This window comes from Nuphar pumila, chromosome 10 (assembly GCF_984573655.1).
Source record: "Nuphar pumila chromosome 10, dmNupPumi1.hap1.1, whole genome shotgun sequence".
Classification (NCBI taxonomy): domain Eukaryota; kingdom Viridiplantae; phylum Streptophyta; class Magnoliopsida; order Nymphaeales; family Nymphaeaceae; genus Nuphar; species Nuphar pumila.
The window spans coordinates 102407356-102421113 of record NC_143258.1 but is presented as its reverse complement, the minus strand read 5'-3'; the positions used below and the strand labels follow the sequence as shown (position 1 = coordinate 102421113).

Sequence of the window (13758 nt, the reverse complement as noted above, 5' to 3'; positions counted from 1 at the left end):
AAACCGAAATTACGACTGGACATAAAGTGTCCTAAGCACGAAAGAGTGGAGATACTACCAATGACTCGAACCAGATCCGGCCCTCTATTTCACCAACCCAACCAAGGCAAAACCAACTTGACTGAGGTTCCAGTCCAACCGTGAATTTCAGCTGCCAGCTGAAAGGTGTTAGCCTACAAAAATTTGTTCAATCTTGCCCTCTCAAAAAAAATTGTGCAATCTTGTACATGGCCATCGTCTGGACCAATACTTTCAACACCGAATCGGCCTTGTATTGAATGCGGGGGTCGATTCAGGCCCCCATGCAAAAAGGACTGATTCACCTGTATCGGCCAGTCCTGAATTAGGCCTGAATCGTTTTATATATATATATATATATATATATATATATATATATATATATATATATATATATATATATATATTCACTACCCGATTCTTTTTTTAGGTTTTCTAAACAAATCGATTCAGAACAATCTGATCCAGTTCGATTCAGGATTCAAGTTTTTTTTCGGATCAGATTGTTCTGAAACGATTTGTTTAGCAAAACCTAAAAAAAATAGTGTTTGTAATGGGCTGCCAATCAACCCAGAGACCAAGGCAACTAGTGGGACAGTGGCTGACCTAACCTCTCAAGCAATCGGCCCTTATTTTCAAGTAAATAACACGACAGAACGTTCAACTTCCAAAAAATAAACACCACCAAGGCGGTATCCTATGTGGTAAGAGAGGTCCTGTGCTAAGCTGAAGGCCCAGGTTAGAATCCCTCTGTCACATGGGGCTTAAGAGATATCTGGTAAGGGTCTGCCTAACCCCAGCTTGCCTTTAAAAAAAAACTTCAAAAAATAAAAAAATAAACCTAAGGAGCACAAGACTTTTTCTGTTTGTAATTCCTCAAAAGTTACCAAAACATCCCAGGCAACATAACAACAAGATAGATGAAAAAAAAAACTATCAGACTATCAGTCTATTTAAAAGAAGAGCTCCAGAGCCCACATGCACTTTTCTAAGATTTCCACTAAACTACAAATCCAAGATGAAGATCAAGGACCCGCCTTTTTTTTCCTCTTTTTATGAATTGAGATGAAGGCACTAGTGATCTATAATCCTACGTAATCACAAACATACCTAGATCTCATTACGAATACTCAACACCAACTCAGCTAAACATTGTTCCCCGACAAACATCCATTCTTCTGCATTTTTGCAAATCACAACCTGTTTCAAGAAGAAACAAAGTGCATGTCACCAACAGCTTTCTTATGGCATTAGCAGGAAGAAACAATCAAAAGAAAAGTTAAAGTACGAATGAAGCAATTACCTTGTCCTCCATTTGTACTACTAAAATGAAGTCCTCAAGGCTGGGAGTGGCATCCATATAACCTACCGAATCCTAAACTAAGCTCTTTTGACAAGCCATTACTTATAGAGAGAGATTGAGATCTTGATGAGGAGAACAAGAGAGGGAAGAAGATGAGGCAAAGGTTGCATAGAACATGTCAAAGCAGGCAAGATGCCTTCCCAACTTTCCCTTTCAAAAAAAAAAAAAGGAAAGAAGGGAAGACGTGCTACCGCTTGATGCCCTTCGCAAAGAAGGGGAAGAGCTGGAGATTAGCAGAAGGAATGAGAAAAAGAAAAGAGAAAAGAAAACCATGGTTATAAGGATGGCCATCACTAAAATTGTTGAAGCTTGGAAAGTAGGAAGGAAATAAAAAGAAAGGAATCCAGTTAACAGGTTTGCTAGCAGATGTAAGGAGTCTGAGTATTACAGAGCACAGAAAATGAACGGATGGGAAGCAAGGAAAATTCAACATAACAAGCATAAGAACCAACCGAAACCAGAGAATCTAAGAGATGCAGAAACTTCAGTCATCTACTAGACAACAAAGCTAATTCACAGTAAAAACTCAGTAAGAACATAAAATTGAAGGATGAAACCTACTAAACCAGAAGCTGACATTGACTAACTCTATGCAGCAATTATATCTACCTTACATTTCAGCTAAACTGACAAACAAATCCTACAACTCTAGCTTGGTTCCCCATCTAGGCAACCTATGTAAAAAGCCAACAAAGATCATCATCAGTCCTTGCTATGTACATTCTAAAGACCACAACAAACTAACAGAAATCTATTCCTATGATAATGAGGGGTTTATTTACAGAAATTAGGGGAATCCATTTGATGACTTAATCATCATGGAGATCAAGATTGAGAATGCGCCTCAAATCTTCCCTCGCAGAAGCAGTATCTAGAAAAAAACCACTCCCAGACAAAGAAGAATGAGAATCCCTAGAGGGCGACGGAGGGGCAGATTTCACAGCATGCATTTTTTGGAATTCAGAATCTGGAACCGGCAACTCTAGCGACACGCTCCGCTTCTGCTGCAGAGAAAATTTTGGCATAGGCAGCGAGCTTGGAGGTGGGGAGTTAGAGTATGTTGGCCCAGCCCAGCACTCTGAACTTGGTGAAGCAGGGAAAAACTCGGTGCCTCTGAGTGCAAGAGAAAGATCATCATTGTTATGCCTGCTTTTGGATTCAATTGGAATTGGACTGCTGGGGGTGCTGCTCTTTGCTATTCCATTCCTGGATGCTCCATAGCTTCCACAGGTTGGCGTATAAGAGTATGGTGCTTCTGCTTCACCATATCTAGCATGTTTCATACCAAAAGAACCATTACTGAATGCAAATGGAGAAGGAAGTACGCCTGCTCCAGACTCAAAACTTCGGCAATTTACTGGATTCTGGTTCCTAGTCTCCTGTTGATGGACATATCGCGGCCGAACCAAAAGAACAAGGGTCTCCATTGAAAGGGAAAAGCTTCAATCTCCTCAAGTAATCTACAAAGAGGCGAAATTGGGCGAATGAACATACAAACTATATCATATAAATTATATATCTTGATGTTCTCAAAGCAAATCTATCTAAAACAAGCTATCTGAGTCTAGGCATCCTTGTATTGTAGTCGGGCACAATACAAAATGAAAAATCCAAGCAACCAGAATGAAAATATGGATCAGAAACTGATTCGCCTATACTCATAAACTAAGGCCAGTCCCACCAAACTATACTTGTATTTCTGAATATTCTGAGCCAATCTGATTCCTGTGACTTTTTAACCTGTCTGCTGAACCAGAAGTAAAATTTAATACAAAAATACCACGCCACTGCTTTGGAGAAATACCTCAAAGCTAGTCGGGTACTCCTTAAGGAAAAAACTTGATCAACTCGATATATATTCTTCAGCAATATTCAACCAAACGCGAGTTACCCTCCTCTCCACGACTGCATTAAAAAGGAAAAGATGACCATCAAAAACTCAAAAAATGAGAAAAAAAAAAAACAGAAAAGATTAACATAAAGTTCAAAACTTTTCACCATAAACACTAGCATAACATGAATTAAACCATCAAAACAGCGATGTAAAATCTTAGAAAAATGTGAGAACAACAAAAAGTATTCCCTGAAATTATAGAATTTTCCTCAATTCCAAGTGCTTGAATTTCTTTTTTATATGAGAGAGAGCGCGCAAATTGCATGATTATTCAATGAGATTTTCGATTGAAATCTGAAAATCTCACTGGATATACTGGTTTAGAGAAACAAGAAAAATTTTCAGAAGAGGAAGGATCGTCAATTAAAACTACAAATCAAACAAGATCACCAAATAAAAAGGAGAAAAAAATGACTATATCCATCAATTTCTTCACAATGTGTTAATATTTTCCGTCTGCACCGAAAAAGTTTCCAAAACGCGGCCTTCAGAAAATCAAAGAAAAAACCCTTAGCTATCTCAGTGACTAAAGAACGACATGAATATCATCACAAATGAACCACAATAACCAAACTTCATGGGCGAAATCCATCGAAACTCATACGGATCAAATGCTAGGAACTGCACAAACATGACCGTATCTAATTTTACGCCAAGATCCAGAATATCTAGCACCAAGTAACACAAAAAGCAAATATTTTCATTACAAGCACTAAAACTCAATCATACGTGGAAAAAAAATGACAACATCCAAATCTTCATTTCTAGTGAGTAAAAAACTGACCTTAAGACCGAAGACTTTCGGATCCACACTCAAAGAGAAACCTTTCAACTTTCCAAAACTGTCCTCAACTAGATCTCCCCAAATCAAACCCTAAACCGCCAAAAAGACTCCACAGTTCACCAGATTCAACTCCGTTCGTCACGATTCACACATCCGAACGCCAGAAAGCGAAAAAACTACAGGGAGTATCTTAGAGAAGATCGTGCACAGGGTAACCTTAGACGAAGAAGAATACATACTCCAGACCTCTTTTTGCGGAGAAAAGCGAGATCGCCAAATTTCACGAAAACACCGTAGAATTTCGGAAAAGGGCGAGAAATGATGGAGATTCCGGCGAGATCGCAGCAATTCAGAAGGGGAACTCTCGTTCTTAGCGACGGCCTTCGCCTCTGTACCGCCGCGGAAGCTCAGTCACAGAGAGAAACACACAAAAAGAGGGAGACAACCAGAATGGCACGGACTTGAAATGAGCATAAAACCGATTTAAATAGCGAAGGGGACCGGTCTTTATCTGTCCCTGCCCACCAGCTTCCTCGCCTCAAAGAATGAAATGACGGGTCACCTCAATTACAAAAATGCCCTCTTCTCTCTCACTAGAACGGTCCTTTGTTTTCGCAAAATGTGCCCTCCAAAATTCACAATATGACGAAAATATTTTTATTGTTATAATTTTTTTAATTTTGTATTTATTTTGGGTCAATAATTTGTGCATCTAGTTTGGTATATATATATATATATATATATATATATATATATATATATATATATATATATATATATATAATATATATATATATATAAGACATTGGCTCGACGCTCACAAGAATCGAACCTTGACTGCCGGTCTAGCAGCCAAAGCCCCTTGGGGCTTGTTCTTTGGTGTCTTACAAACGGTTTTGCATTGTGTGTCTTTGATTTTTGAAGCTCTTGAAAAACCAACTTATATGTTGCAAAAAGCGCATTATTCAAAACATGTTTTCTACTAAATAAACTATTCACTTAGAATGTTAGATTTAAAAAATATATATAAACTGAAAAAATATGCAAAAAAATAAAATTTTATACCACATTTGCATTTACAAATGATTGTAGCAAATTTATATTCATGTTTAGCTCACTATTGGGTTTGAACTTCTTTGATTCTTAGATATGCGGTAATGTTTGTTACCCCACATGGGTAAGGAATTCTCTAGTAAAAATATGTATATTTTTATTTTTTTCAGTTTTCTTTGCCAAGTTTAATGGAACATGACTATTGTATATGTTAGATTTTACGTGGGTTTAAAAAATCAACTGCCTACAAAATATCTTTGATTTGAGGGTGCCAACTTAGAAACCTAGGGGTGGCAAAACCTGACACGACCCGCAACCCTCCTCTTAGGCAGGTTCGGGTTGGGCTTAAGCCAACCCGTTTAATAAACAGGTCGACCCGCGTAACCCGTTTATTAAACAGGTCGGGTTCGGGTTGGGGGTATGCCAACCCGCCAACCCGGCTGACCCGTTTAATAAACGGGTTAGGCGGGTGGGTCAACCCGCCAACCCGACCCGTCAACCTGCCAACCCGACCCATCAACCTGACCCGCGAACCTGAGAACCCGTTTACCCGACCCAACCCATTTATTAAATGGGTTGGCGGGTCGTGTCGGGTTACCCGTTTATTAAACATGTCGGGTTCGTGTTTGCCACAGCCGACCCGTTTAATAAACGGGTCGGGTTCGGGTTGAGGTATGCTGACCCGCCAACCCGACACGATTGCCACCCCTATTGAAACCTAGATAGGATGGGTAAGAACAACTAGGGAGGTTGACTCAGAGGAGCAGGAGTGGGCTTCAGGGGATGTAGGTTCAGCAGGTTCAACAGGGTCAAGAACCTGAATAGGAGGAGTCGGATGAGGGGAGACAATGACAATAGGAGTGGGTGCAACAGTGGCATTAGCTGCTTGATTATTATCACCACAAAACTGATTTTGAAATCAGACCTTGTCCTCCTCTGCTACGCTGCCTATTTTGATAGCCTCCATGTGAGCCACCACCTCTCTCTTTTTCGACAAAGAAAGCTGGGGTTAGTCTGATATGGGTGGTAAAAAAGGTAGTCACCACTAGTACTGAGAATTATGTCATCCGGTTCGGCATTGAGTTGGATTATCCAACCAAACCCTAATCCGTTTAGTTGGATTTGGTAAAGGAAATAGCATCCGATTGATAAAATGGATTGGGGTTTGGTTTTAGAATTTTATCGAAATCTACCTATTTAAGCTAATTGAATACTGATTTGGTAATAAATTCAAATCTGAATCCATTTCAGGTTCACTATGACACATGGGAACCAAATCCGATCCATTTACATCCCTAGGGAATTTCAAACTGAAGGAACTTCTGAATTCTATGTTTCAAGTTCCCAAACATCTGCAAAACTCACTCATCTAGTTGTTGTGACTGAACCTGCCAACATAACCATACCCATGGCTAGAGCTGGGGCAACAAGACAAGCCGCTCGTGGCTCAGCCCTTGTTAGGCTTGTCAAGACCTTGTTCAAACTCATGAAATAAGCTCAACAAGCCGAACATGAAAAATGAATGTTCGACTCAGCTCGGCTCATTAGCTAGGGAATGAATATATTTTATTTCATAGGGGTAGATGGTTGAAATGTTTGGCTTGCAAGCAAATAAGTTTAGAGTTCAAATTTTATTGGTTTATAGCTTAAAAATAATGTATATATTTTTTAAATGAGCTAGTTCGTGCTTTGGTCATAGGTTTAGAGTCTAATTTCTATTGTTTTTAATTTTATAAAAAATGTATTTTTTTAATGAGCCAGTTTGAACTCGGCTCATTTAACTCAGGTTTGCCATGAGCTTGAGCTCAACTTAGCTTACCACAAGAATGAGCCAAGCTTAAACACTCTCTGTTTGTCTTGTACAGCTCGTTTACCAGCCCTCTGGCCATGGCGTGGAAGCCAGCCATAGCCATGTTGTCAATCATGCACTAGAAAGTTACTTGGGTGCACAGTCCACCCTAATGAGTCAAGCCTCTGCAAAGTGAACTACATTGCTAGACTCACCATTTCAAAAGTATCACGCTTTGAAATAATTCATGCTTATTGTATAATTACTATATGATTTAGAATACATTAGTTCTTAATTACTTGTTACCAGTAGTCTCTACGTGAACATACACCCTCTTGGAATTGGTGAAAGCGGTTTCGGTATAGATTTCTCATAAACATATTTGGTTTTTGAATGCAATAGGGAGATGTAATCAAATTTTTTGTGTAAAATCAGTTAGTGTGCTTTATTTAATTCTCTCAATGTAGAAAATTTGAAAATATACAAGGTTATTGTGAATATATATATATATATATATATATATATATATATATGTATGAATTTAAGAAAAATACCGAAAACTTTTCTGAAAAAATAGTTTTAAAGAAGACTGATCAATTTTTCAGTTTAATGGCTGTGGAAATGGGATTTGTTTGTAGAAAAATATGTATTGTTATGATTTGAGATTTTTGAAATAGTGTATGAAGTGTTGTTACTAAAAAATTATGAAAAAAACAATTCGGGTGACCTATTTATGCTCACTCTAATACATGTTTGTTTTTATTTTGCATTTCTGGCCTAACATTCATCCGGTAAATCGTTCTTATTTTCCTCGTCTAGAGAAGTTTTTATGAACGATTTGCGGTGTTCAAAAGCTAACAAAATTTTATACAATATGTGAAATTACGCTCGAAAGCTGAAGATAAGAGCTTCATGAAAGAGTGGCAGTCATCACAGACTCTCAAGTTCTTTGTGATGCAAATGGACAAGCCTAGGCTAACACTAATGAGCCCAAAGGAAACCGACAACTTCTCACTATGCAAGAGAAGCACCTCATCCTTCTCTTACTCCACATCTATCAGAACATTAAAAGTCATTGGTGCATAACCAATCAATTTTAATCTTCTAACTACTTCGTGCAGTGTTTCAGAGATTTTATCTGATTGTGGGTGTGATCTGTCTCCCATCACAAATTCATGTGTGATGTTATTCAACTCAATCCAACTGCAGCCAGTCTCTTTGGCAATTCCCCTCTCTTTCATCAATTTTCTCATCTCTGCAACACCATCCCATCTGCTAGTAGAAGCATACATATTTGATAGCATCACATAAGCGCCATCATGATTAGGATCAAGCTCTAGAGTTGTTTTGTTGCATATTCACCTATTTCGGTGTTTTTATGGATCTTGCAAGCTCCTACGAACGCTCCCCAGGCAACCACATTGGGTTTATTCAGCATAGATTTTATGAGTTCACATGCATCATCAAGAAGGTTAGCACGGCCCAAAAGATCAACCATGCATGCACAGTGCTCTTGCATAGGTATGATCCAATGTTCTTTGCAAATCTCAACAAAGATTTGGTGACCCTCTTAGACCAAGCCGGCATGGCTGCATGCATACAGCACACCTATGAACGTAACATCATTCGGTTCTATCTTTGACTTCTTCAATTCATAGAATAAATTCAAAGCAGCCTTACCATCCCCATGCATAGCTAACCCACTTATCATAGCAGTTCAAGAGATCACATTCCTTAGAGGCATGCCATTGAACACTTTCAATGAATCTTGTAAGCTGCCACATTTCGTAGAGATGTCGATAAGTGCATTGTTGACAGATAACGTCCGACCGAAGCCATTCCACTGAATGAACAAATGAATCAATCTTGCCTGGTCTAGTGTCCCAAGATCAGCACAAACAGAAATAACACTCGAAAATGTGATATAATACAATTTTGCACCTGAAAGCTGGATCTCATGGAATAGCTTCAGGTGAACCTGTACGATCCAATTATATCCAACAAAACGAACACACACACATCTAACTGAACCTGTACGATCACTTTCAAATTGAAAATGGCCGCCAGATCATTAAAATTCTCAATTTTCTAGTGAAAAGATTGTCATTAACATTTTGTCCATTGATCATACTCTTCAACACAGTCTCTCTCTCTCTCTCTCTCTCTCTCTCTCTCTCTCTCTCTCTCTCTATATATATATATATATATATATATATATATATATATATATATATCGTGCTAAATGCAAAACCATTTTCTGCATCATAATAAATCATATTTATCTGGTAATGTTTGAGGGCTTTTAGGACACATGCACCTGCATAAACACAACTTTCCATTCCCTTCGGGAAGAGTTGTAGATAATTTTATATCCATTTTTATCTGGAAAAGCTTCCAAGAGACACAAAACAATACAGATTGATGGGGGAGATAGAATGGCCATTTTGATTATTTATAATTTCATATGCGACATACAAATACTCCCCCTGTACAAGGCCACAGCAGCTTCCTTCTTTGCCACCATGATGCGCCACAAGAATTCCTCAACGATTGTACACCAACACCAGCTATCATAAATACCTTCCCAACCTTCACTCTACAAAAATTACTGAAAATCCGTCTTTCTGCAGACCTGTACTTAAGGAGTAGAATTTACAGAGATCTCCTGTGGTAGATGTGAGCACTGTGAATCTTGATGATTCGGCACCACAAGTTGTTGCAAAGGCTCAAGCACTGTTATCAGCTGAGCAAATGAAGGTCGCAGACTTGGATCACTGCATTAAAAAGTGAACAAAGGGGTCAATCAACAAAATTTAATAAGAATCATCTTAACCCACTCAAAGAAGGAATAATCGAGAAAAAATTAAGATAGAATCCTAGAAGAAATAGAAATAACTGATTTAAAAAAAAAACACCACTAAATCACAAGGATTTTCCTATTGCATTTTGCACTTCGGATACATTTTACGATCCTCCCATCAATAGTGAAATTTGGGTTTCAGTTAACGGGCCACTATAGAGAAGCCCACTTTTAAGCTTCTCATTCAGGAGTAGGAAACAAAAGCAGTTAAAAAACTGGATTTGTTGTTTGAAAGCAAATATCACTCAATATTGGCAGCATATCCAGATCATGGGTATGTATTTTGAGTGCGTGACAAATGATAAATATAGGTGATAGTGATACTGCAAGGCAATTTTTGTTACAGACGGCCAAATATTTTATTCTTACATAAGTACCAAAATGAGCCTATAGACAGGTCAGATCAAGGTTCAATCAGGATTGATTCTATTCAACCTCAGCAACAGTCAGTTTGGGTTCAGTCTCAGATGAAAATCATATAAACATATGAATTTGGAACCATGTAAGAATACCTTTAACAACTCTTCCAGAATCAGTTTGGTAAAAAGAAAAAGAAGACATTGTGGTAGCATTCCTGGGTCCAGAAAAAAACATTTGTATTTTAGATCCTACAAGGGTAAGATGCAAATCAGATTCTCATCAGTAAAGGGGCCTCCCAACCCGACCACGAGTCTGATACTGAATCCAAGGATGCTATATTTGATCAGTTCCTGGCAATATTCAACATCCCCATCTCTAACAATAATACTTACGATTATAGAACACAACTTTCTCAATCCATGTGGTACTGAAATTTGATTGAACAAAACAAGGATAAGAAGCGTACGTCTGCAAACATTCCCAGATTATCCTTGCAACCAAGGGATCCACTTCCTTGGGAATTTCAAGACGGCGATTCTGAAATCCTACAGCACCAACCACTTGCATTGGGTTCATGCCAGTCCATGGCATTCTCAAAGTTGCAAGCTCCCACAGTATGACACCAAAGCTATAAACATCGCACCTGTTTAAAATACAGCAAATTAGGGTCAAAAGTAGCAAAAATATTCCTAGAAATATGCTTGAGGAATGTGTAATAAAAAAGCCCATCCTTTACATGCTAAAATTCTCCATTTTACACATTATTTAGTGTTTACCAGGTTCACCTGTGACACTTTTGACCATGTTCACATATAACATCATGAACTAAAATCAAGTAAAATAAATGTGATTAATACGCATATTTAAGGAAGGTATTATTAACTAAAGTCTCACTTTTCATTCGATGGCTCGTTGCGTAAAACTTCGGGTGCCATCCACTCTGGCTGAAACATCACAAAAACTTATTCATATAAGATACACGTTTTTTGCTCTATATCAACAAATTCAGTAACTTGGTCAGATCATGTAGTGATCTTCAATCTCTGTGCTCAAGTTCTTACAGTTCCAGCAGTAGACTTGGAAGATAAAAATGTGTGATGCTTCATACGCGAAAGCCCAAAATCACAAACCTGCAAGACAACAAGCATGGACATTGTGATGAGTAAACCAACACCTGTACCAAATGTTGAAACATAGCATGGTTCAAGGGTATGATAAAAAACACACACTGAACACTTGTTAGAGTACAAGTGTGAGTTATACTCAAAAATTACAATTACTATATTTAATTAAGAGCATATTCTTCTGCACAAGCACATTTGAATATGTAGCCATCAGCAGCTCTTTTATCGAGAATGCTTATCAACAAATAACACCCATTACAAATGTGATTCCAACGCATACTAGCATGTCCGTTTTGGTATCATGCTGAAGATACAGCAAAAGAACAAAAACATCAAATTGATAATGGGGTAAATAAATGCCAAACAATTAATTCTAGAAAGGATCTATTAAAATAGTTGCTAGCAGTACCTTAACATTCCAATTTTTGTCAACAAGCAAATTTGGTGATTTCAGGTCACGATGAACTATTGTCGGTACACTAGAATGCAAGCAATTCATCCCTTTTGCCTGTTGAATAGATGACTTTTCACATTAGCAATTAGGAAAGTGCGGACCACAGCACATCAAGGTAAAATAGTCACAAGGTCAATGATTACCACATCAAGAGCCATTTTAAGTCGGTGTTTCTCATCTATCTGACAATTAGGACGATGAAGAATCTTGTATAAGCTTCCTCTGGAAAAACATGAAAACATGTCAAGCCAATAAAATCTATGTTATATCACGATATGCATTCAACTTTCACAAATCCTTTCAAGGATCATTCTCAGGAGTCAGGACTGATAATGTGTCAACATCAATATGAAACCCCACATGTTTGTATCATTACAAGGCATCATCAAGGAACCTAAAACATCACATCAACAACATGATTTATAATAATTTTGAGGCTTTCACCAACCATTAGTCATGATAATGATAGAAAAGAAAAAGGAAAGAATAACAAAATGCCAAATTCCCTTCCATGTTACAAGGATCAACCAAATTTCTGGTATAATTGCCTCCATGCTTGAATAATATGCTTTAAGATATGATCCAAAGCCTTATGAATTGGCAACCTCTTCACACACTAAAATAACTGTAACTAAAAAGGTGTATTCTAGAATCATCAACAGATATCAGAATGGTAATATGATGTTTTTGCTAAGATAAATGTAATCCTTTTGTGTATTTCCATATATATATATATATATATATATATATATATATATATATATATATATATATATATATATATATATATATATATATATATCTTAGTCAACATATGTTGACTTTATCTAGCCACCAACGGCTAGATTTCTAGCCGTTGGACTCTCTCCAGTGGCTAGAAAAGACTCCTTATTCCCTTTTTTCTCCTCTTTTTCCTATAAATATGAGGGTGTGTGCATATGTGCGGGTTGAGAGAGTGATGGGTAGTTTTTAGGCTTTTTTGTGTTTGAGTGTTTTGTAGTGAGGTTGTTTGTAATTTTGTATTTTTTCTTTGTATTATTTGAATTTCATTCTTAATGAAATTATTCATTTTATAAATTTTGTGTTCCATTTTTACTTCTATGGTGAGTTTGTATTTAATTTTAAATACATTTTATTTTGGTTTTGATGTTCATTCCGTAGTGCATCAGGATCCGTGCCTTTTTTGTAACACGGTATCAAAGCATAAAGGCATCATGGTCTTGAAGTCTTATTCGTGATCGTGCTTCAAAGAAAAAATTCTGACTTGTTAAATGGCTTGGATTCAAGGCTCTCTCATTCCGGTATGTACATTGTGATGTTATGGCATATGTGTTTAAAATGAAATTATTTCGAAATGAATATGTTTTTTTTATAAATCCATTGAAAGTATAATTTGTAAGAATCATTGTATCTTGACATATGGTTTTGACGTAAACATAAAATTTGATTATAGATAAGTGAATTTTGCAAAAGTATGCGGTTTCTTAAAATCTTATATGTTTTTAATGATTTGCAAAATACTAAATTTTATGATATGTCCTTCCTTGCATGACGTTTAATGAGTGTATTCACATGAATGGTCTTGTGATTTTTTTAATATTAAGATGTTTTAACGAATTTTAGCTTGCGATATGCATGATGTGCACAATTATTTTGTAAAGGATTAAAGATTTATTGAGTATGATCTTCAATGGTTTAGATTTATGAGATTAAGGAGTGGTTGTTATAATTGATGGAATATTATCTCTTGCTTTATATTCTTGGGTATATGCCATGAGTAGCCTTTGTGATTGTTATACCAACTTATTTTGGATTGCATGAGCATGCTTTATTATCATGTACTTGAATGCATTCTTTTATATATTTTATATGATTTCTTTGTTAACATCCATGATGTGCTCTTAATGAGTCCCTATATGTGTATATGCCTCTTTGTTAGGCCTTTTTCTTATAAAAAACTACCACATTTTTATGCATTGAGCTCTTGTGCCTCTTAGTGATTGGTGGGGATTGGAATCTTTGTGTTTGTACTTTCGCTACTTTGGCCCCTTAGCAGACT

The 13758-nt window shown here is 37.1% G+C and overlaps 1 protein-coding gene and 1 long non-coding RNA gene across 2 annotated transcripts in view; both read right to left on the bottom strand.

Moving 5' to 3' along the window:
* Window positions 1–863: 863 nt before the first annotated feature.
* LOC149827666 (uncharacterized) lies at window positions 864–4539 on the bottom strand. The gene is made up of 4 exons (XR_016434932.1): window positions 4060–4539; window positions 3186–3286; window positions 1322–2841; window positions 864–1218 (listed from the first exon to the last, which is right to left on the bottom strand). It is a non-coding gene; the product is annotated as an uncharacterized LOC149827666 (long non-coding RNA).
* A 4615-nt stretch (window positions 4540–9154) lies between these two features.
* LOC149827665 (serine/threonine-protein kinase EDR1-like) overlaps window positions 9155–13758 on the bottom strand; it is a 44382-nt gene continuing 39778 nt past the window's right edge. Inside the window, exons 9-14 of the mRNA XM_090019547.1 lie at window positions 11843–11921; window positions 11655–11753; window positions 11183–11251; window positions 11016–11065; window positions 10588–10764; window positions 9155–9675 (exon numbers count right to left, since the gene is read on the bottom strand). Of these exons, the coding sequence (XP_089875673.1) occupies window positions 9540–9675; window positions 10588–10764; window positions 11016–11065; window positions 11183–11251; window positions 11655–11753; window positions 11843–11921 (610 nt within the window). The 3' untranslated portion in view covers window positions 9155–9539. The remainder of the gene's footprint in view (window positions 9676–10587; window positions 10765–11015; window positions 11066–11182; window positions 11252–11654; window positions 11754–11842; window positions 11922–13758) is intronic.